This window comes from Lepeophtheirus salmonis, chromosome 4 (genome assembly GCF_016086655.4).
Source record: "Lepeophtheirus salmonis chromosome 4, UVic_Lsal_1.4, whole genome shotgun sequence".
NCBI lineage: Eukaryota > Metazoa > Arthropoda > Copepoda > Siphonostomatoida > Caligidae > Lepeophtheirus > Lepeophtheirus salmonis.
The window spans coordinates 1,773,617-1,794,300 of record NC_052134.2 but is presented as its reverse complement, the minus strand read 5'-3'; the positions used below and the strand labels follow the sequence as shown (position 1 = coordinate 1,794,300).

General features: G+C 34.5%; 4 protein-coding genes and 1 non-coding gene across 5 annotated transcripts; 3 read left to right on the top strand and 2 right to left on the bottom strand.

Annotated features, from left to right (window-relative positions):
• The first annotated feature begins 391 nt into the window (after window positions 1-391).
• On the top strand, window positions 392-2,519 carry LOC121116333 (uncharacterized). The gene is made up of 5 exons (XM_040710567.1): window positions 392-530; window positions 597-946; window positions 1,053-1,262; window positions 1,318-1,628; window positions 1,682-2,519. The coding sequence occupies exons 2-5, from the start codon at window positions 598-600 to the stop codon at window positions 2,381-2,383; spliced, it is 1,572 nt and encodes a 523-aa protein (XP_040566501.1). The 5' UTR covers window positions 392-530; window position 597; the 3' UTR covers window positions 2,384-2,519.
• Window positions 2,449-4,961, bottom strand: LOC121116336 (myosin-2 essential light chain). The gene is made up of 2 exons (XM_040710571.2): window positions 3,077-4,961; window positions 2,449-2,991 (listed from the first exon to the last, which is right to left on the bottom strand). The coding sequence occupies exons 1-2, from the start codon at window positions 3,167-3,169 to the stop codon at window positions 2,626-2,628; spliced, it is 459 nt and encodes a 152-aa protein (XP_040566505.1). The 5' UTR covers window positions 3,170-4,961; the 3' UTR covers window positions 2,449-2,625.
• On the top strand, window positions 4,962-12,194 carry Chd1 (chromodomain-helicase-DNA-binding protein 1). The gene is given in 9 exon segments (XM_071887518.1): window positions 4,962-5,104; window positions 6,631-7,047; window positions 7,049-7,510; window positions 7,579-8,256; window positions 8,531-11,119; window positions 11,182-11,360; window positions 11,440-11,551; window positions 11,619-11,788; window positions 11,851-12,194. Coding segments are annotated over 9 exon segments (4,854 nt in total). The 5' UTR covers window positions 4,962-5,095; the 3' UTR covers window positions 12,089-12,194.
• Window positions 12,195-13,302: 1,108 nt separating this feature from the next.
• LOC121116330 (uncharacterized) lies at window positions 13,303-17,552 on the top strand. The gene is made up of 3 exons (XM_040710563.2): window positions 13,303-14,205; window positions 14,286-14,633; window positions 14,693-17,552. The coding sequence occupies exons 1-3, from the start codon at window positions 13,965-13,967 to the stop codon at window positions 17,089-17,091; spliced, it is 2,988 nt and encodes a 995-aa protein (XP_040566497.1). The 5' UTR covers window positions 13,303-13,964; the 3' UTR covers window positions 17,092-17,552.
• Window positions 17,553-18,019: 467 nt separating this feature from the next.
• LOC121116331 (uncharacterized) lies at window positions 18,020-19,164 on the bottom strand. The gene is made up of 3 exons (XR_011779569.1): window positions 19,025-19,164; window positions 18,126-18,210; window positions 18,020-18,068 (listed from the first exon to the last, which is right to left on the bottom strand). It is a non-coding gene; the product is annotated as an uncharacterized protein (transcript).
• Window positions 19,165-20,684: the final 1,520 nt, after the last annotated feature.

Here is a 20,684-nt window from a genome sequence, read left to right as displayed (position 1 = left end):
TTCTTTGGAGTTCCCAAAATTTAATTCCAAATTGTATCTTTTGAAACACAAGGATCAAAAGGGTTAGCACAAATTCTGGGTCCATCGTTATTGAATTTGTATTTTCTTCGACAAGCCCAAATCCAAGCCTTCCTTCTTGCAAGATCTTTCGGTAATCGATGGAATGAAACTCCTTTTGGGTTTTTACAAATAGCCACTGCACAGACTATTTACGTTTTAGTTACCTAATTAAATTAAACATGAAAAATCAAAAATATTATTAATTAACATGAAGTGTTAAGTCTATGTCCATATAATTTATGAAATTTAAAAACTCACCTTTGACATTATATTTAGTAAAATATTGATTAAGAATTTATGTATTATATTTATTAAACATAAGCCAAGGTCCCAATGACGTCAGTAGGAATAGAAAGAGAGAGATCTACTTAATAAACCCGCTGTGCTTTCCCTGCTATTTTCTTCCTACCTAATCAATGAGATTAATTCATTGATTATTGGAGTGAAGTCTACTAAACACAAATATTCATGTAATATTATTGACTAAATTTGGTTATAATAATAATGGAATACTAATAAGTAATGTTATATTTCAGTATGGAGAACCAATTCCAATCTTGGCTTAAAAAATTCACCACACATTTTAGTACATTAGATAGTAACCATAAGAATCGAGTGCTTGATACTATTATCTCTGAATCTGGGCCAGAACAGCGATGGCATCTTCAAAATCGACTACCTGAGCTTCTTTATAGAGATTTTATTACGTCCCTACCCCTCGAAATTGCCGAGAGGATATTCACTTATCTGGATTGTAAGAGTTTGTTAGCTGGATCATGTGTTTCTCATGGATGGAATCGTCGCATCTCCGATTCATTCTCTATTTGGCGTCAATTAGCTGAAGACCTCTGTGGAATTTCATCACATACTCAATCTTATTCAAAGGGTTATTCATAGTCAAGGGATGAAATGAAAGATTCTCCGGAAAGTTGAAAATAAGATTAATTTTTCTTTCATTCATCTCTTGTTACTATGAAAAATCTGTAACGTAGATTATTGGAAGAAAATGACTGTTTTGGGTTATCGCTTCAGATCCATGATGAAGGAAGGAAAATGTTTTGTCCACAAATCAGAAAGTGATCTGCTTTTGAGTAGTCCTAAATTATCTTGTGAAGCATGTAGAAAGATTATTACTTTACATTATGATCAAGAATACATCGCCATGGGAGCAATCGGAACACCTAGAAATTATAAAAGCATAGGTCATACATATATTTAATGATAATATTGATTATTAATTAATTTTTCCGTATTTAGAGCTTCCTAACTCAAAATGTATTTTGGTATGGTCAATTCAGAATTCAGAGATTACCCATGCATTTCCGATATCCTTAGGAATTTCTATTATAAAACTATTTTGGCCAAAGTATGTCGTATATGGTACTTTTGATGGTCGCATTGAAACAAGAAATTTGGAAAATAAAGATTTAGTTCCCTTAAGATTTACTGAACAGCACACTTCTGCGATTTTGACAATTGATGGTCATTTAAAGCATGACATCTTAGTATCAGGATCTTCAGATTTTAGAGTTAAAGTTTGGAAATTGAGCACCGGTGAATTAGTTAATGTAATAGCATATAATATGTAATATTGACTAAATTAATAATGATATTTTTGTAGATTTTTTCAGATTTTAGCCATTGGATTGATAGTGTTCTATTCGTTCCCAAGGAGAAACACAGTTTAATCAGTTCATCAGGTCGCGATTTGATTATCACAATGACGCGTGATGCAATTCAAATCTTTGACACAGATTATTCATCAGTGGGAGTTAGTGAAAAAAAGAGACCTATTTCTTATCGGGAAAAAATATCAATCCCAATTCATCTTTTATCGGCCCGAAATTATGGCGAAGATCTGAGGGAAACATTTTTTACTCCAGGTTTTAATTTGATTGGTGGAAATCAAATTGCATTTATTCGCCAACTCCCGATGTTTGATACACACACAATCGGGGATGTTGACATTCTAATCATTGACGCAGAAAATGGAAATCTTGTAAATTCAGTTCATATCAACAAAAAAGTTCGCAAACTTCTTGCCATAGGCACACGTTTTGCACTTATTCTCTTGCCATATGTAAATACAAGGTACAACAATCTAGCCATTGTAGATCTTAAAACGTCAGAAATTGCAGGAGGCTGCACAGTACCTCACTCTCATGCCACCACTCCAGATTTTGCTCAAATAACTGTTGGTTCTAGTCAGTGGTTAGATGGCCTACTACCAGATGAACTGATGTCTAAAAATAACCTTATCCTTTCACTATCCATTAATGAAGGAGTGATGCACAATGTTTATTGGGATCACATTAATCAATGAATGCCATCGATTATAACAAATTAATTAAAAAACATTAATTATATACACCTATTTTCACAATGATATATGTTCATAATTTATATTTTATTTAATTTTTAAATAAACTCTATAAATATTTTATGTTCAACATAGATAACATGATTGCGTTGGAATGAGATTAATTATGGCAGATTACTTTCCCAAGTATTTATCCCCCTTAGCTAAATACAAGAAAGAGATTACATGTCATATACATATATTCATCAAAATACATTGGCTAAAACCATCTTGACAAATTCTTCATAGTTAATATTCCCTGATGAGTCTTCCTGTCCGTGAATGAGACTTTCAACATCATCTTCAGTCATTTTTTCACCAAGAGAAGTTAGTAGGTGTCTCAATTCTGCACTAGATATAAAGCCATTCCCGTCCTTGTCAAAATGACGGAGACCTTCAACAAAATCTTCCATTGTGTCCGTCACGGGTTTGGAAGAAACTGCTTGGAGAATAGGAATAAAAGTTTCAAATGTAACTCTTCCTTCGGCCTTTTGATTTTGTACCAAACGCTTTACTTCAGCCTCTGTGGGATTTTGTCCAAGAGCACGTAAAACTTCTCCAACTTGATTTGCCTAATTTTAACGTAAGGAGAATTCATCTCATATTTGTCTATACAAAGTCATGTCACATAAAAAAATTAAATGATTAGGTACTTACGGGTATCATAACATCTCCTTTGGTGTCAAAAAGCATGAAAGCCTCTTGAAATTCAGCAATTTGATCATCAGAAAAATTAGTTTTTACAGTCATTTTTGACGGATAGACCTTCACAAAATAATATACAGAATAAGGATGAAAAAGAGAGAGGTAGGGACTAGTAACTAGGGTGCCTTGAAGTAGGCGAGCAATTCTGTGTATGACTCAACAGGTGAAGGTTCCACCTCTCTTCCCCCTCTTTTATTATTCATTTATTCTCATCTGCTCACTCCTTGAATCATGATATTGTAGGCTAAGTCATATAAAGAAGTATTTTATATGCCTATGTATACGGCTGATTTTTGTTAAGAAATAAATATTAACATATACATATATATCCTTAATTATTTATTATCTTTAAGACACACTGTAATTCATATGCATACTGACAAAAGCTCGTATAATACTTCAATTCGATTGAAAAAAATTAAATTCCGATCAAAAGTTCAAGATTATGTTATTACATATTAGCATACTCAAATCTAATTAAAATATTTAATAAGTCAGCCATGGATAGTTACTAACTATAAAAATTATTCCCTGTAACATGATCTTAATACAGTTAAATTTTAAACTATTCAATATTTTGAGAAAATGTAATTGTATAATCCTAGTCTCTTATTCTAACCATAACTTTTTTAAATTTATTGAATTTGGCCATACATTATTTTAATAGTTGTAGGTAATATATGTTATGAATGAATTTATATCCATTTTCGATTGATTTATTTTTATAGTTTTTATTGCAGTCTATCAAGCACAGTCTTAGTATTTGAAAAGCTCATAATCTGAAACTTAATTATTAAGTTACCATAGCAAAGGTAACCAAAATATCCAAACGGAATATCAATCCACCCAGCCTATTCACTCTTAAATTAAAATGATAAGATACTCCATTAATCTATCGAATATTCTATGGAAAGTCAATTATTGAATTATCCTTGGCAAAAGAGCTTTAAATTCTTAATTTTTTATTGCAGTTTACTTTTACTAGTTGTAATATGTACACGCCATACATAGTCGACATTAACTGAGTCTACTGTATTAATGTCATATTTTATTAAAAGCGTATTTATACATTTGTAATTCCGTTCTACCCTAGATATTTAATATTTTATTGCTATCTCTATATTTTCCTATCCCGTTGCCATTGACCATCACCTCCCCATAATCGTATTTAAACTCAATCAACGTCAAATTTTAATATCGCAAAATGACGTAATAAAATATATAAATAAATTTAAGACTATAATTAATTATCCGGCCTTCTATAAAAACAGTTTCGTGACCCCTACAGCGAAAGGGCATGAGTAAAAATAGCATCAATATCTTATATCATGCAATTCGATAGAATAACATAAGTACGTCGATCTGCGTAATTAAATGTTGTATAATAATAAGGAAATAAGTGATCTGCTGCTAAAGCGTCGTTGATGAATATTTATGGACATGATGACTATTTTTTAAATGAGATAGCGATAATTCCCATAGGTGTCGCTATATCAAGGAAAAAGTAGGAGGCCCATATAAGAGCGTCATCTATGATTATAGAGGGCGTTCTGGAATTAAGTGCGCTGCCTAACCTGCCTCACTCACCCACCCTGGCAGATGACTTTAAAAGAGAAGAAAGAGGAGAAAAGGTTCTGCTCTTAAGTTTGTGTAGCTGGCTCGGTGCATATTGGAAGAAGAGGAGATAGAGAGGGGAAATGAGAAAGAGAGAGGGAGAGAGGGTGTGAAGGAAGAAAGAGAAAGAGAGAATTAAAAAGAGAAAAAGAGGAGAAGAAGAAGAAGGAGAACAACGACGACAACGACGACTACAACTACAAGGACCACGACCCCCCTTCTTCTTATTACTAAAGGATTTCTATTGTGAATAAATACAGATCTCAATTTCTATTGACTTTATTATTGAATCTCACTGACTGTTTGTTTTCGAGTCTCGGATTCTGTCTTCTATATGTAACCCCAATTTAATGAAGAATGAAAAAGGTAACGCTTTTTGATTTTATATATCAAGTTTCCTGTGTTTACTACTATTTTGCACTTAAATAACTGATGGAAATTGCAAATTCTTGGCACATCTCACTTCATTGCCTTCTAAGGCCCTTTTCCGTCCGTTCATGGGGTACCTGGTGCTTCATTTATGCCAAATCTTGCTTCATTTCTACAAGTAGAACTAGGGAATTGTCTCCCAATCCATTATTTTGTCATTTCTTATAGTTATTGACACACTGAACTGAAATGAGAATTAGAAGTGCTAATGACGGAGGATGGGACTCGAATTCATGCTCATCCATTCCTTTACTCCCCACTTTTCTTAGGGGGCCGCCATTTTGAATTTATATACGTGGCTGTAGAGCGCAAGTCAAAGGGAAATGATCTAGGAAAAACGAACTTGCTACTTTGTGTCTCAACAATCCCGAATCTCATCCAGAGCTCTCAATCCTCACTGTTCCAATGATTTTGTCATTCAGTATCCTTTTACAGTACCTATAACACGCTTTCCACTCGGTTGAAATGACTTTGGGGTAGGACCCTTTTGAGATAATTCGGATTTTGTAAGAGACATAGCCCTTTTCTAGTGATACACTTACTTCTTCTCTCATTACCAACATAGATCTCCACATATTGGATAATGAAAAGTTCTGAATTGGATAAGATTCATGTCTTGGATCCACATATCTGGTAGACCCATCTTCAAATTCCATTCATTCACTGTGACTACAGCTCATTTTTGTCTCAGTTTGATCCAGCGGGTTCTTTGTTGTCTTGTGCAACTCATAAATATCTTTAGACATTTCCCTTAAACTATCAACTACCCCTTCAATATGTCCAAATCACCTTCTAATATACACCCATTTGAGATAATTAAAGTCGTCATAAATTTGTATTTATGCCTTTAAGGGTACCTACTTTTCCCATGAAAACCATCCAAACCTACCATTACAAATGATACTCCAACTTTTTAAATCTTTTATTTATTCATTATGGTCATATAACTAATATAATCAATTAATTATGTGTATGGTACATAGATGTAATTACTTAAAACTATTTTCTAACTTTGTCATAATTCAAAATTATTTATATATGTTAATTTCTTCCATTAAACCCCCAAATTACTTGAACGAGTTAAGTCTTTCATTATTTAAAGGCTAATAGGTAATCATTATAATCAATTTATTGTGATTTTTAAAATACTTTTTGGCTATTTAACATATTTAAATCTAATATTTCTTTCATTACCTTTCTAGATTTAATTTAATGAATATAATTTTTTCCAAAATTTTAAAATTTATTTGTTATCATTTTAAATTTATTTCATATGAATATTTTTTTTTCATTCTTTCATTCCTTCCTAGATAGTTTATTATGAAATAATATCAATTTTTCAACTTTTTCTTTTACAATGATATTGGAAAGAAATAAGTTTAAATGTTTAATGTTTGAAACTAATACGTACAATCACACTTGTCCAACCACAACTAGAAATAATAATTTTTCCCCTTAAGCAGCACGAAAATGGAACTAGATCATCTGAAGATAATGAACACTCTGATTCAGAGTCATCATCATCATCTTCTTCCGATTCTGGTTCTTCACATTCATCAGGAGGAGGACTTTCTTCCTCAGATGCAAATTCCTCACCAAAAAAAAAGTCAACGAAATCTCAAAATGAAAACAACATTCCTGATTGGGATCAAAATCCAGATTTGTATGGTATTCGTCGCTCAAGTAGGAGTCGTAAAGAGCCTGAGAGACTCAATGATGACTCTGAAGAGGAATCTGATGATAATTCTTCTCATGAGTACTCTAAACCACTTAAAAAGAACGAAAATAGTGTGTGGAATGAAAACTCATCTTATACTGAATCGGACGATAATTCATCGTATATACCTAAGTCAAAACCTATTTTCAAAAAAAACAAAAAAGTCTAAAGGTAGATCTGCTAAAAAGAATTTAAAAAAATCAGTTGTGGGTAGACGACGCAAAGGAATGTCTAGTGAATCTGAGGAACATCATGACGAAGAGGACTATCGACGGTTCTCTCGTCGAAGAAAACCAGATTCTGAAAAGCCAGTATCATATGTCATTCCGGATTCAGATGAAGATATCGATGGTGATGATGATCAGGTTGCTTCATGGACTTATGAGGAAGATACCACCACAAATGCCGAGGGAGTCAATGAAAATATTCCAACAATTGAAAAAGTTATTGATCATCGTAAAGGCTTTGTTGGAGGTACTGGTGCAGGTACAACCATTTATAATATTAAAGCCAAAGGCGAACCTCTTGTCTCAGAAGAATCTGAAATGCAGTACCTGATAAATTGGAAGGAATTGTCTCACCTTCATAATACATGGGAGTCAGAAACATCACTCGATGAACTTGGGGTATTTATTTTTTTATTTCTACAAATTATTGAAGTTGAATAATTTATTCTTTTGGGTTTCATTAATAGGCTAAAGGAATGAAAAAATTACATAATTATATGAGTCGTATGTCTGACTATGAATCATGGAAAAAGAATGCAAATCCTGAAGACATAGAATACAACGAATGTCAATTAGAAATGTCCCAGCAACTAGTTTCAAGCTATACCATTCCTGAACGAATTATTGCTGAAAGATCCGTGGATGATCAAGTCGAGTATTATGTCAAATGGAAAAATCTCCCGTATATTGATGCAACATGGGAGGCTGGACATTTGATTGACAATGAGTTTCAATCTGTGATCGAAAATTTTCGATTTCGACAAGAGTCTCGCTATGCTCCCTCTTCTAAGTCTAAATTTTTCAAATATAGACCCAAATTTACGACTACAAAAAGTCAACCTGATTATATGGGAGGTTCAGATGATTCTTTGAAACTCAGAGATTATCAATTAGATGGTATTAACTGGTTGGTTCATGCCTGGTGCAAGCAAAATTCTGTAATTCTAGCCGATGAAATGGGACTGGGGAAAACCATTCAAACGGTTAATTTCTTATATTACTTATTTCATACTCATCAACTTTATGGTCCGTTTTTAGTGGTTGTGCCTCTCTCTACGCTAGACGCTTGGCAGCGAGAATTTGCCAGATGGGCACCTGATATAAATGTCTTATCCTATGTCGGTGATGTCGCTTCTCGATCTATAGTAAGTGGTTTCTTGGTTAATATATTCTTATGAAATATGCATTATTTCTTATTTATGGTGTTCAAGGTTTTGAAACATTTAGTCATTGTTTTTGAAAAATAATAACTTCATAGAAGTTATGCATTGGTTCAACAACTCACACTATACATAGGTTTTAATGTCTTGCATTATACCTAACTCTTATGATAATTTCTAATGTGATTGTTATTTTTTCATCGCAATTAAATATATTTTAATGTAAAGTGTTATTTCATAAATGTATTGGTCTTTTTAGATTCGTGAATACGAATGGACGCATCCAGGGAATAAACGTTCAAAGTTCAATGCAATTTTGACTACTTATGAAATAGTCTTAAAAGATAAGCAATTTTTGATAAATGTGCCTTATGCTGTGATAATGGTGGATGAAGCTCATCGTCTTAAAAATGACGATTCCATGCTTTACAAATGCCTACAAGATCTTACAGTTTATCAACGCCTTCTCATCACTGGAACTCCTTTACAGAACTCTTTAAAGGAGCTTTGGTCTCTTTTGCATTTTATTATGCCTGATAAATTTGATAGATGGGACGAATTTAACGAGCAATTTGGAACATCTTCAGCAGAGAAAAGAGGATATACCAAGCTTCATAAACTCTTAGAGCCCTATATTCTTAGAAGAGTGAAAAAGGATGTTGAAAAGTCACTACCTGCTAAAGTCGAAAGAATTTTAAGAGTAGATATGTCACGAAAACAAAAACAATTTTATAAGTGGATACTAACTCGGAATTATGCTGCTTTAACTAAGGGGATAAAGGGATCAACAGTCAGTTTTGTTAATATTGTTATGGAGTTAAAAAAATGTTGCAATCATATTTTACTTACTCGTCCAGAAGAAATAGACAATACGTTCACAATGAGCAGAGAAGAAAAGTTGCAATTTCTGCTCCGAGGCTCTGGAAAATTATTACTATTAGATAAACTACTTGTTAGGCTTAGAGAAACAGGTCATCGCGTTCTAATTTTTTCTCAAATGGTTCGAGTCTTAGATATTCTAGCAGAATATCTCGAATTGCGTCGGTTTTCATTTCAAAGGCTTGATGGAGGAATCAAAGGGGAGCTTCGAAAACAGGCACTTGAGCACTTTAATAATCCAGGATCAACAGATTTCTGTTTTTTACTTTCAACTCGAGCTGGTGGCTTAGGCATTAACCTTGCAACAGCAGATACTGTCATTATATTTGATTCGGATTGGAATCCTCAAAATGATCTTCAAGCTCAAGCTCGTGCTCATCGTATTGGTCAAAAAGATCAGGTAAATGTTTATCGGCTCGTTACTATGAACTCTGTTGAAGAAGATATAATTGAAAGAGCTAAGAAAAAAATGATATTAGATCATTTGGTAATTCAGAGAATGGACACCACTGGAACTACAATCTTGAATAAACCCAAATCTGCTGAAAAAAATTCTACTCCATTTAGTAAAGAAGAGCTTGGTGCAATATTAAAATTTGGAGCTGAGGATTTGTTCAAAGATGAGGATGATGGAGAAGAAGAGCCCAAATGTGATATTGATGAAATACTTAATCGAGCTGAAACACGAGAAGAAGAAACTAGTATGTCAACTGGTGAGGAAATTTTGTCTGCATTCAAAGTCGCATCATTTGCTGTTGATGAAGATGAACCTATTACCATTGAAAAATCGTCAGAGTCTACCAAACCTGATAAGGAATGGTCTGATATTATACCTCAAGACACGAGGGATCGTATAGAAGAAGAAGAAAGACAAAAGGAAATTGAAGGCCTCTGCTTGGGACCAAGAAATCGAAAAACTGTTGGTGAAGACAATGCTTCTAAGCGAAAAAGATCTTCTGATGAAGAATGTGATTCGGATGATTCGGGTAAGCCTTCTAAGAAACGGGGTAGACCCTCAGGAAAAGAGAAAATTACTGGATTTTCTGATACTGAAATTCGTAGATTCATTAAGTCTTATAAAAAGTTCCCTAAGCCACAAGAAAGGTTAGAAGCGATTGCCACAGATTCAGAACTTCAAGAAAAAGCTATGAAGGATTTAATCAAGCTGGGTAATGCACTTTATGACCGTTGCCTAGAGGCTGTTCAAGAAGTTGTTCTGGAAGGCGAAACTACTGCTTCCAAGTCTAAAGCAATTTCTGTCAAAATTGGGAACGTCGCTGTAAATGCTAAAACTTTATGCGACGCAGTGAACCTTCTTAGTCCTCTTGCTGATTTTTTGCCTGCGCTTAGTTGTGAAAATGATCGTAGTTCATGGAGTAAGATAAAAAATCTTCCATTCAAATACAAAGATCCTGGTTACGATGATATCGAATGGGGAATTAGTGATGATGTTAATCTGTTAAAAGGTGTATACATTCACGGATACGGTTCTTGGGACTCTATTAAAATGGATAGAGACTTAGAACTTAGGGATAAAATAATGTCAAATGCTGATCGTAAACCTCAAGCAAAGCATTTAGATTCTCGAGTTGCATTTCTATTGAGATCTCTGAAGAAAAGTTTAGAAGGAGGTGCAGAAAAAAGTTCAGTAGTTCCTAAAAAAAGTCGGACCTCTCGGCCAAAGAAAACTCCCGCTGTACTGGCTCAAAACGAAAACTCAAACGATAGTAAGAGTGAATCTCATTCTCACACAGAAGCAAAGTACAAGTCAGTTGATATTATTGAAAACACAGATTCATCTAATGATGAAGATGAGAAAATTGAAAAGAAAGAAACAAAGAAGGAAAATATTGATGATCGAAATCGAGAAAAGAAATCAAAGAAGAAAAAAGATAAACCGATCCTTCATATCACTGCTAAAAGTGAGCCTATTATTATTGGAGAGCTCGCGCCTGAAGTTTTCTCAAAGGTAGGAATCAAAAAATGGCATTTCTGCTTTTATTATATAATTGCTAAATTTTTAAAAAACAGTGTAAAGAGATGATGAGAGCTGTGAAAAAGTCGTTAAAGTCGTTAGATCGTCCGGATCAAAGCCTTGGAGAATCAGAAAAAGCGCATCATAATCGGCATTGTTTATTGCACATTGGCAGACATATTGATTCTCTTCTAGTTAAAATGAATTCAGAGGAAAAATCACGAAGTTGGAAAAGGTAGGTTGTTGTTCTTACATACCAATAATGTCATAATTAATTGTTTTCCTACTATATTCATTAACTACATGTATTTCAGTCATTTGTGGTGTTTTGTCTCTAAATTTACTGAACACGATGCAAAAAAATTGTACAAACTATATCGTCATGCATTAAAAAAGAAACATAGAGAAAAGTCGGAAGATCCAGTGGTAAATATAAAAATACATATATCGGTATATATGTTACAAAGAAAGTTGTCGTTCTTTATTTTGTTAGAAGCGAACTAGCGTTGTGGACAATGATAGAAAACCTTCATCGTCTTCATATCGTCCATCCTATCACCATAATAAAACACCAAACGCCTCATTTGCCCCTTCATTTCGAAGAGATGATACAGCCAAGAAACCTTATCATAATAATCACAATTCTGCCGAGCAATTTAACAAGTAAAATTAATGTCGTTCGTTCGAATACTAACAGAATTTATATTTGATTTGTATTAATTTAGATACCCACGCAAAAGTAACTACGATAGTGGCGGACATCATCGATCTAACAACCATCACTTAAGCGGCCATAACCGTGATGGGTATAGTCATCATCACCATGATATGTACAACAAGCCTCACCAGCATCATCATAATCACTGGACGGGAGGGGGTGGGCATAACGGGTCTTCTTATGGAAATCAACCTCCACCTCATCGGAAACACGAATGGAGAGGGCCTCCGCCGGAATATAGATGATTTTTCTATTTAGTTTATTATTATTATTTTTTCATTTTTTTTCTCGCGTTGAATCATATATTTATGTGTGGAGATACATTAAAAGAAAGAACCGCATATTATTTAATTCGAAATCGTTTTTAATTTTTATTGCTCATTTAAATAATTAAATTATGATGATATATTTTTGGATTTTTTGTCGTAGAAGCATCTCTTGAATGTTACATATCTTACATCGACCTCTCCGTCTTCAATGGGGTCATGAGAATAAATTTCTGCGTAACAAGAGGGACTCACACATTTTCTCACACAATTTATCCGCTCAATTCCAGATATATTGTAACAACTTGGCGTTTGCTTGCAAGCCGCTGTGAATTGTTTAAGTAATTTTGCATTTTTTGGATCTTCTGAAGGATAGCTTGGACTACTAGGGGTTGGTGGCAATGGCCGTTCTTCAGTATCTATGTCATCAAACCATGTCAGATCATACTTCAATGGAAGTTGTCCATAAGAAACAGACAAAAAGGTAATGCAAGTTAAAGTGGATAAAAATATAATATTCTGTCTCATTGGGATTTCTTATTAAAATAATATTGGTAGGAAAGCTCCTTTTGCTTTCGAATCATAGATGAAAAAAGAGAAAGAAATGATAATATATACTTTCATTTTGGCCGTACTATAATTCAAACTAACATTACATGGGCCTCCGCCTAATTGTCCGTAGAGAGGGATTCAAATTATATATTTTCAACGTGGCACGTATAGGACGTATAATCCTAATTTATTAGGAATTCTCATTCAGAACTTAATACATATTAATTATAATTAAATTAGATACTGCTACAATAACTTAGTAAATGTTAATCTTGATCAAAATAGTTAAAATCTACAAGTTATGCTTATTTTTCATTCTAATATTATTCGACGGGAAATGTCAAATGAATGAGCTTCAGTCACAGACCAGTCAAACCCGTGAAATATTAGTTGAATATATTACATCAATGAATACTACGGTTTCTACTCGTAGTCATAAATCATTCAATGTATGTATGTACATCAAGGATGTAAATAATAATATAATTAGACTCATGAGAGACGGGTGGATGAGGGAGTATTAAGTAATGAGCAACAAAGTATTATGCAGTATTCTTGTCATTAGAAAAGGCAGAGATTTAAGGCAGAAGAAAAGGAAATGAATCAAATTGAATGTATGTAGCTAGACACATATATATAGCTAGAGAGAGAAAAAAGAAGGAACGATACAAAGACATTTTTTACTACCGTCTTCGAGAACGATAGAGCATTAAGTATAAACAATACTCAATAAGAGAATGAAGAAATTGTCTTAATATTTAGTGACGCTACATACGCACTGTATTGCTGTCAGTACAAGGCAATGGCGATAACTCATACGGGAATGAATGAGAGACTGAGTGATATATGGTGCGCTGGTAAGAGTAAGAGAGCTAGAAAAGAAGAGAGAGATGTAGCTGCTAGAGCTGAGAGTGAGCTGAGATGTGTGGATGAAGCAGCTGATGAAGTGAGTGCATTGTAGCTAGCTAGTTTAAATGCTTTAGCTAGAACTGAAGGAAGAAGGGGAAAAAAGAAGATGGCGTCAATTTTTGGTGTTGGCGGATGGAGTAGAAGCGCTGATTTTATTGTTAGAGTTAGAAACTTGAGATTGGGGTAATTGAACGATGACTTCTGTTGAATGAGTGGACTGCGTGTGGAGTAGAGAATCGGTGGTAGAGGTTGTTGAATGCAGTGGGAGGCAGGGAGTGAGATTCCATCCTGGTTGGGTCCGGATTGTTATTTAGAGGAGAAGAGTTTGACGACTTGAAGTGGAATCCGAATCAAGGAGGGAGAGAAGAGAGATTGGAGGTGAATCGTGGATGGAATGGAGCTGGATCCTGGTGGAGTGGTTTGGGTCAAGTGTGGAACTCATTATTGGCCAGGAGAAGTGAAGGCCTTTGATGATCTTCCCCAGCATGTGAAGAAAGACTTTGATCCTGAGGATGAGAAGCCCAAGCTGATTGTCAAGTTCTTTGACGAAGATGGCTACGAATTCCTGGAGGATACCAAAGGAGTCTTTCCCTACAATTGCTCCAAGAAAGAAGAATTCATCAAGAAGGGACTCGGTAATAACTCTTGACTCACGAACTCGCAACCAGAGTCACGTCTTTTCCTTTGCAATATTGTCATTCCTTCTTTCTTTCAGTGAAAAGCCGGAGAACAAGTAAAGAAGGCTCGAGTTGGTTCGCCAAATTTCCAAATGATATTGTGAGGTGTGAAATACTCACCAAAGGAGATCCCAATATTCTAGAAAAAGAGCCCTACATAGAGAAAAATGAAAAGGTCAATTATAAAGAAATCTTCAAGTCAAGTACAGAATCAGTACCTCTCTCGAAAAGGCGTAAACGATCTTCAAGCTCTCTTGCATCTCCATCATCTAAAAAACCCAAAAACTCTGATGCAGTAAATTCACCTAAAAGAGGGAGACGGAGTGAAACCACTCCGACTCCTCCTAGACCAATAAGTCATCCGAGGTTCAAACCCGGAGCTGCAGGTAAAAAATAAATATTTTAATAAAATATAATTGTGCTTAACTACTTATTGTTCTTACAGGTGCCTCTGATCATAAAATTAAAATTTTACCTCAACCATCATCGCCTTATCATTTAGATCTTGCTATGAAACAAGAAAAAGCAGCACAGTCTCCATCTAATAATTACACATGTTCCATTTGTGGATTCTCTGCTTCTCGGCTAAATGTCATAATACTTCACAACAAATCTCATGCTAATCAGTCAGCTTCCTCAGGAAGGCAGAGTGGATCACCTATGATGCAGCGAAGTAAAAATGGATTAGAAACTTCTTCTCGTCATACTCAGGAACCTAAGAAATTGAGCAAAAAGTCTACAGTGGCTCAAGTTAAAAAAACATCTCAGGACAAAAAGTCTCCTCCCAAAAAACCTAGAATGACGAAGAAGCTTAAGGAAATAAAAGCCAAAGAAGAAGAAGAAATGAAGGTAGAAAGAAGAAATAAAATCCTCAATGACTGGTCAGATGATGAAGATAATGAAGGAGGGAACAAAATAGACGATCCTGCTGTAGAAGAGAACTGGGATGATGAAGAGATGGAAATCTATATGGGAGATGATAATCTTCATCAGAACTGTAGTGAAGATGAGAATGAAGCAATTGAATGCGATAATAAGGATACTATTAACTCTAAAAGTACTAAAACTCCTGGGGGAAGTATGTCCCCTAAAAATAATGATCTTCCTGACGATACAACAGAGCAACATAATCCATCCCAGAATACAAATAAGTCTTCTAAAACTAAGGAACACGAATCTGTCAATAAATTATGTGTAGAAGGTGATGAAGTGCAAGATAAAACTGATACTACCATGGGAAGTAAGGGGGCACAAGAAGAACATCAAATGTCACAGTCAAAATTAGAGTCTGACGGAGCTGAAATTATCAATGAGCCCTCTACTAAAATGTTAAAAAATTCAGAATTAGACGAGGGGACATTCAAAGTATCTGGAAAATACGATAAAATCGATAGTTCAGATAATGCTGATGACAAATCTGAAGATTCTTCGGACTCAAGTGACAATACTAAACATCATATAGTGTCTCTTTCTTCTTCCACAGAGGAAACTGTTAAAGATAGTCAAGTTACTCCATCTGAGACTGACTTTAGTGAACTTAATAGCAAAAATGTTCAAACTCCACATTCCCAACTGAATGATGAAGAAGAAATATCCAATTCTGTTTCTTCCGAACTAGACAAAAAATTAGACTATGAGCCAGTCCAGGACGAAGAAACTTTTAAATATAGTGCAGGCAACAGCAAGTCTTGTGAATACGAAAGACCTGTTAAAGAATCAAGTGTATGTAATAATGTAAATTCTTCTTCGGATCTTAAAATTATTGAAGAAGCAGAGAGTACAAATTCGAAGGAAAATCATAAGGATGTGACCACATCTGAGAGTTTTGAAGAGAAAAAAGTGCTGAAAAACGGTTCATATGACGAAACAGAGGGTCCATCCTCCTCCAATTCAAATATTGACGCACCTGACGTGATAGATATTAACAAAGTACTCGAAGAAACTCGAGTGCCTAGCCTTCCAAAAGACCTAAAAGATATATCTGAAGTGGAAGATTCTAGGAAAAAATCTTTATGTGTTAAAGTTATGCAACCAACGTCCAATTTAACTGATCCTTGGGACGTACAGGACGAGTTCATGAAGGATCAGGAAGGAGCTTCAAAGAAAAGAAAGGAAGCTGACGAAGATGCTGTTTCAACTACAACGCCCTCCGAAAAAAATGAAAAAAATCAACCGGACTCCTCCTCTCGTAATGAAAACTCTTCTGAAGAACAGTCTAAAAACGAGCTTGATGGAAAAACAATAATGGCTGTGATACCCAATGGTAATGAAAGTACACTAGCGGTCGTCGGTGAGGATAATAAAGTATTTGCTATCACCGGAGACTGCAAGGGTGAGCTCACTTCAACTCAACAATTGTTACAAGGAGAAGAAGAAACATATATTCTTCTGGTAGATGATGGATCTGGTACTGTTGATTCACTCAACTCTCAGACTTTATATATTGATCCAAGTAGTTTAGCATCTGGAGATTATTCTAATATGGTTCTTATGACTTCCTCAACATCCACAGGAAGCACCAAAGAATCTTCAAATAAGGACATTTTAGCACTTGCTATCCAGCAACAACAGATTGTAACTACGGTAGACACCACAGGAGGAGTTGTAGTTGTTCCAGGTATTGCATCCTCTTCTGGTTTGACCAAAATACCTCTTATATCTACTCAAGCCACACCTTCGGCACCTATAATGACACCAGACGTTCTATCATCACAGGTACCTGGTGTACCAGACTCAACTTCCCCTAATTTATCTTCAAAAAAACATACAAAAGTCTGTCTAGAAAAAATCGTCGTCCCATTTAGAGCCTGCTTAAATTTAATTTTCGAGGTTTTATTAAAATAAATCATTTTAATGAATTTTTTCTTAAAAATACAACAATTTCCCAGAGTATTACTGGTACTCTGCTCTAAGAGATTATTACATACAAATTAGTTATACAAATTCATAAACTTATCTCCATTACATTTTTTTAATGAAATTTTATGCCAATGTTGATGTATTGTACTACGCATAGTTAGTATATTTGCTGGAGTTTTTTCTTACCGTCAAGAAAGTATAAACTGAACGGTCTTACTTTACACTGTTATACGTAATATCATGATTTGTATCAATATATCTCGGATATCGCAGATAACTATATGAATAATAAATCTTAAAATATTTTGTTGGTTTTTGCATATTATAATAACTATTATTGTCTATGTATTTATTGTTAAAAAAAGTTGCGCAAATACGGATTTATAAGTAAAAAAAATTGAAAATTTATCTATGAATATCCAGTCTAATAGAGAAATGTACTTAAATGTTTCGTAATGTGTTTCATTTGAAAACAACTGAGCTATACATTGTATATTATCATTTTATTTTTTCTAAAATTATATATTTATGAAAGTAAAAACAAACTGAAATGAATTTTATCATGCCAATAGATTCATGCACTTCCTGTCTATGAATAGAAGTAAAGTCTATGAGATTCTCACACTGGTTATTTCTTCTATAATCGAAAGTTTAAAGTAGCCTTATTTCACTCATGGAATGTATGGTTTGGATTTACACTTTTTAAGAATTTATTTGAGGTTAGTTAGAAGAATCACGTTTTTTCTTGCGACAAGTAGGTGATTATCTGGACTCACATCTTTGACATCCATATTGACTGAATGATTTGAAATATAGCTGAAATTTTGATTGTATGGCATGTTAATACATGGAAGAAGCTGACTAATAATGTTTATTCTTTTTATCTTACCTGATCCACAAACTACAAATATGAATAGTCCTAATAACCAGGGACCGACGGGATACTTCACTTCACTCGGTTTCTATTTAAATATGTAGTATTAATATTAATCTCTATTAAAATAGTCATAGTGTCTTACCAATCCCTTGATCACATTTCCTCTCTGTGTGATGTTCTTCGATGCCTTTTCGTTAGCAATTTTCATCCTTTGCTGGGCAGACATCCTGGATAGCGGAGATAAATTTTCTCCTTTTTCAAATTATATGTATATATATTATTTAAAGCTTAAAACATAATACTGAAGAACAACAATAGTACAGCCACATTAAGCCAAATACACGCACAAAGGGAAAGCCCATATATAGGTAGTCATTAATTTAATTCTTTCTCACTTTAGAAAGCGCTCCTGGTAGAAAGAGCCATCTTTTATTTCTTATCGGTGCAGAACATAGGGATATTTGTTGATGACGACATAACATGTTTTGGTTACTAAATTATACTAGTGTGTGTGTGTGGAATTGTCAGTTGGAACATTTGATTCAATTTGTAATATTTTGTGCGAAAGATCGACGAATTTCGAAGTCAAAAATTTAATAAAAGAAAAAAAGCGTTATCCAAAAAAAATTCTACTCCCCCATGAGTAAACCCTTATGAGAAAATATATAAATATCCTAATTTGGATTCTTCTTACAGTTTTTTTTCAATAGACAATAGGGATTCACACTCAATAGTGAATTTTTGAGGATCATCTAGCGAATTCGGAAATATATATGGCATTAAAGTCAAATAAGAAAATCATTACTTTTGTAATAAGAATATTGTAATAGTTATTAATATATTATCATGTTGTACAAATATATTTATGTAGGAGAGATAAATTTACTGTTTGGCATATTACTCGGCTTGTAGAAGTGATATTGAGATCTTAGTTATTTTAATGGTAATTTCAAAAAAAAATATGCGACTTTAGGCATAAATTTCATAACATGGTGGCTGAAATATTAATTTTAATTATTGCAATTTTTATAATCAACTTGCCTCATCGATGGGGATGTTATATACATTTCTAAAAGCTTGATATAAATTAATATAAAAATAAAAATCCTATTTAATACACTTTTTGAACTTTTGCAGCTAATCTAATTGATTTTTCTACTCAAGACACTTAGTCTCTAAGTATTTGGTTGTACTGACCTCTGCATTATTCTAAATAATAAAATGAATAAATACTTGTGTTTGCTCACTAACTTTATTCACACCACTTTGCTCTGAGCATGCATCGTTTCTAGTATTATATGAACTAGCTTGGGAACGGAACGCTAAAAAGGAGATTTTAGCGTTCCATTCCATTAGTACTTAAAAAAAATTCAAGAAATCAAAGTTTATATATTTTTTTACTATTTTAAATATGATTTAAAGGGCTGATCAAGCAAAGGCGAACGCGTTTGGGAGAACTATTTTGTGGCAGTATCACAGGGGGAGAGAGGAGATTAGGAGGCACTTTTGAAGGGTCTTATTGAACATGAAAGTTTCTAGTACTCTACCTTAACTTAAATATATGACCTTGACTAGTTCAATAATTCTGAATCAAGTGACCGAGGCATATCATTTGGCCGCGAATGTAAGCAAATGACCGCTAAAAATAATAAATTATACTCTCGTATATTTTGAGGGCTGCAGTATAGTTTCCCACTAATTAATGTTTATAATAGCAATGTCGTAGGAAGTTATTTTCATCGAAGTGAGCTAAATAACTAATAATTAAGAATTATGATTTTTTCTGTCCTATGAAAGAGAGTTGTGGCTCTTTCGAGGTGGAATGTGGCTAAGGTAATCAGGTATCTTCCGATATTTACATAGTATTTATTGTTTTTAGTTCCTCTTTTATATACAGTATGCCACAGCACAACGCAACAATTTAGCGTAGGACAGAAAAATTGAATTAATCTATAACAACATAGTGGTGAACGAGTGGGCTAGTTATTATTCAAAAGAGCAATAATTACAAAGTTATTTCTCGAAATGCCCGTCCTCTGCTGCTACCATGGGCCTGAAGGCTACGCACACCTTGACGACGTGCCCTTGGACATGACCGCCCACTACCTCTCGGCATGAGATTTTTAGCGCGTCATGGTGGACGGTAGAGAGCCTACTTTCGACATAGCCCCAGGTACCATAGTGGAGAGGATTCATGTCGGGCGAGGAGGGAGGCCAGAAATCGGAAAAATTCTTCTGAACCAATTGCTGCGTGCAACTGTCCTTGTGCCATGGGCAGAGTCCTGCTGGAACACATATTTTCCCTCTTGATAATTGAAATTCACCAAGGGCAAGAACACTTCCTTGAGGACATCCTGGTACTCATTGACACCGATTTTCAGACCTTTCAGCAACCAATATGAGGCATCCTCTTCCCGTCTGATGCCACGATTCTCAGAATCATCTTGGAGGCTGGAAACTTAGTCTGGTTGGCCAGCGGAACCTCATCGACCACGTAGGCGAGGTAACAGTCGTTCTTGGAGTTTCACGACTAGTCCATGGCCCGGTTTTCTTGACTTGGTGCTGTGTTTGGCTCCAATTAAATCGGCTATACTTTGCCTTTTCAATTATAGCTCATATGAACGCTAATATTCACCATATTACTGTAAATATTGAAATTTAGCTCTCAAATGAGGTCTCCCTGAGACTATCAAAATGAAAG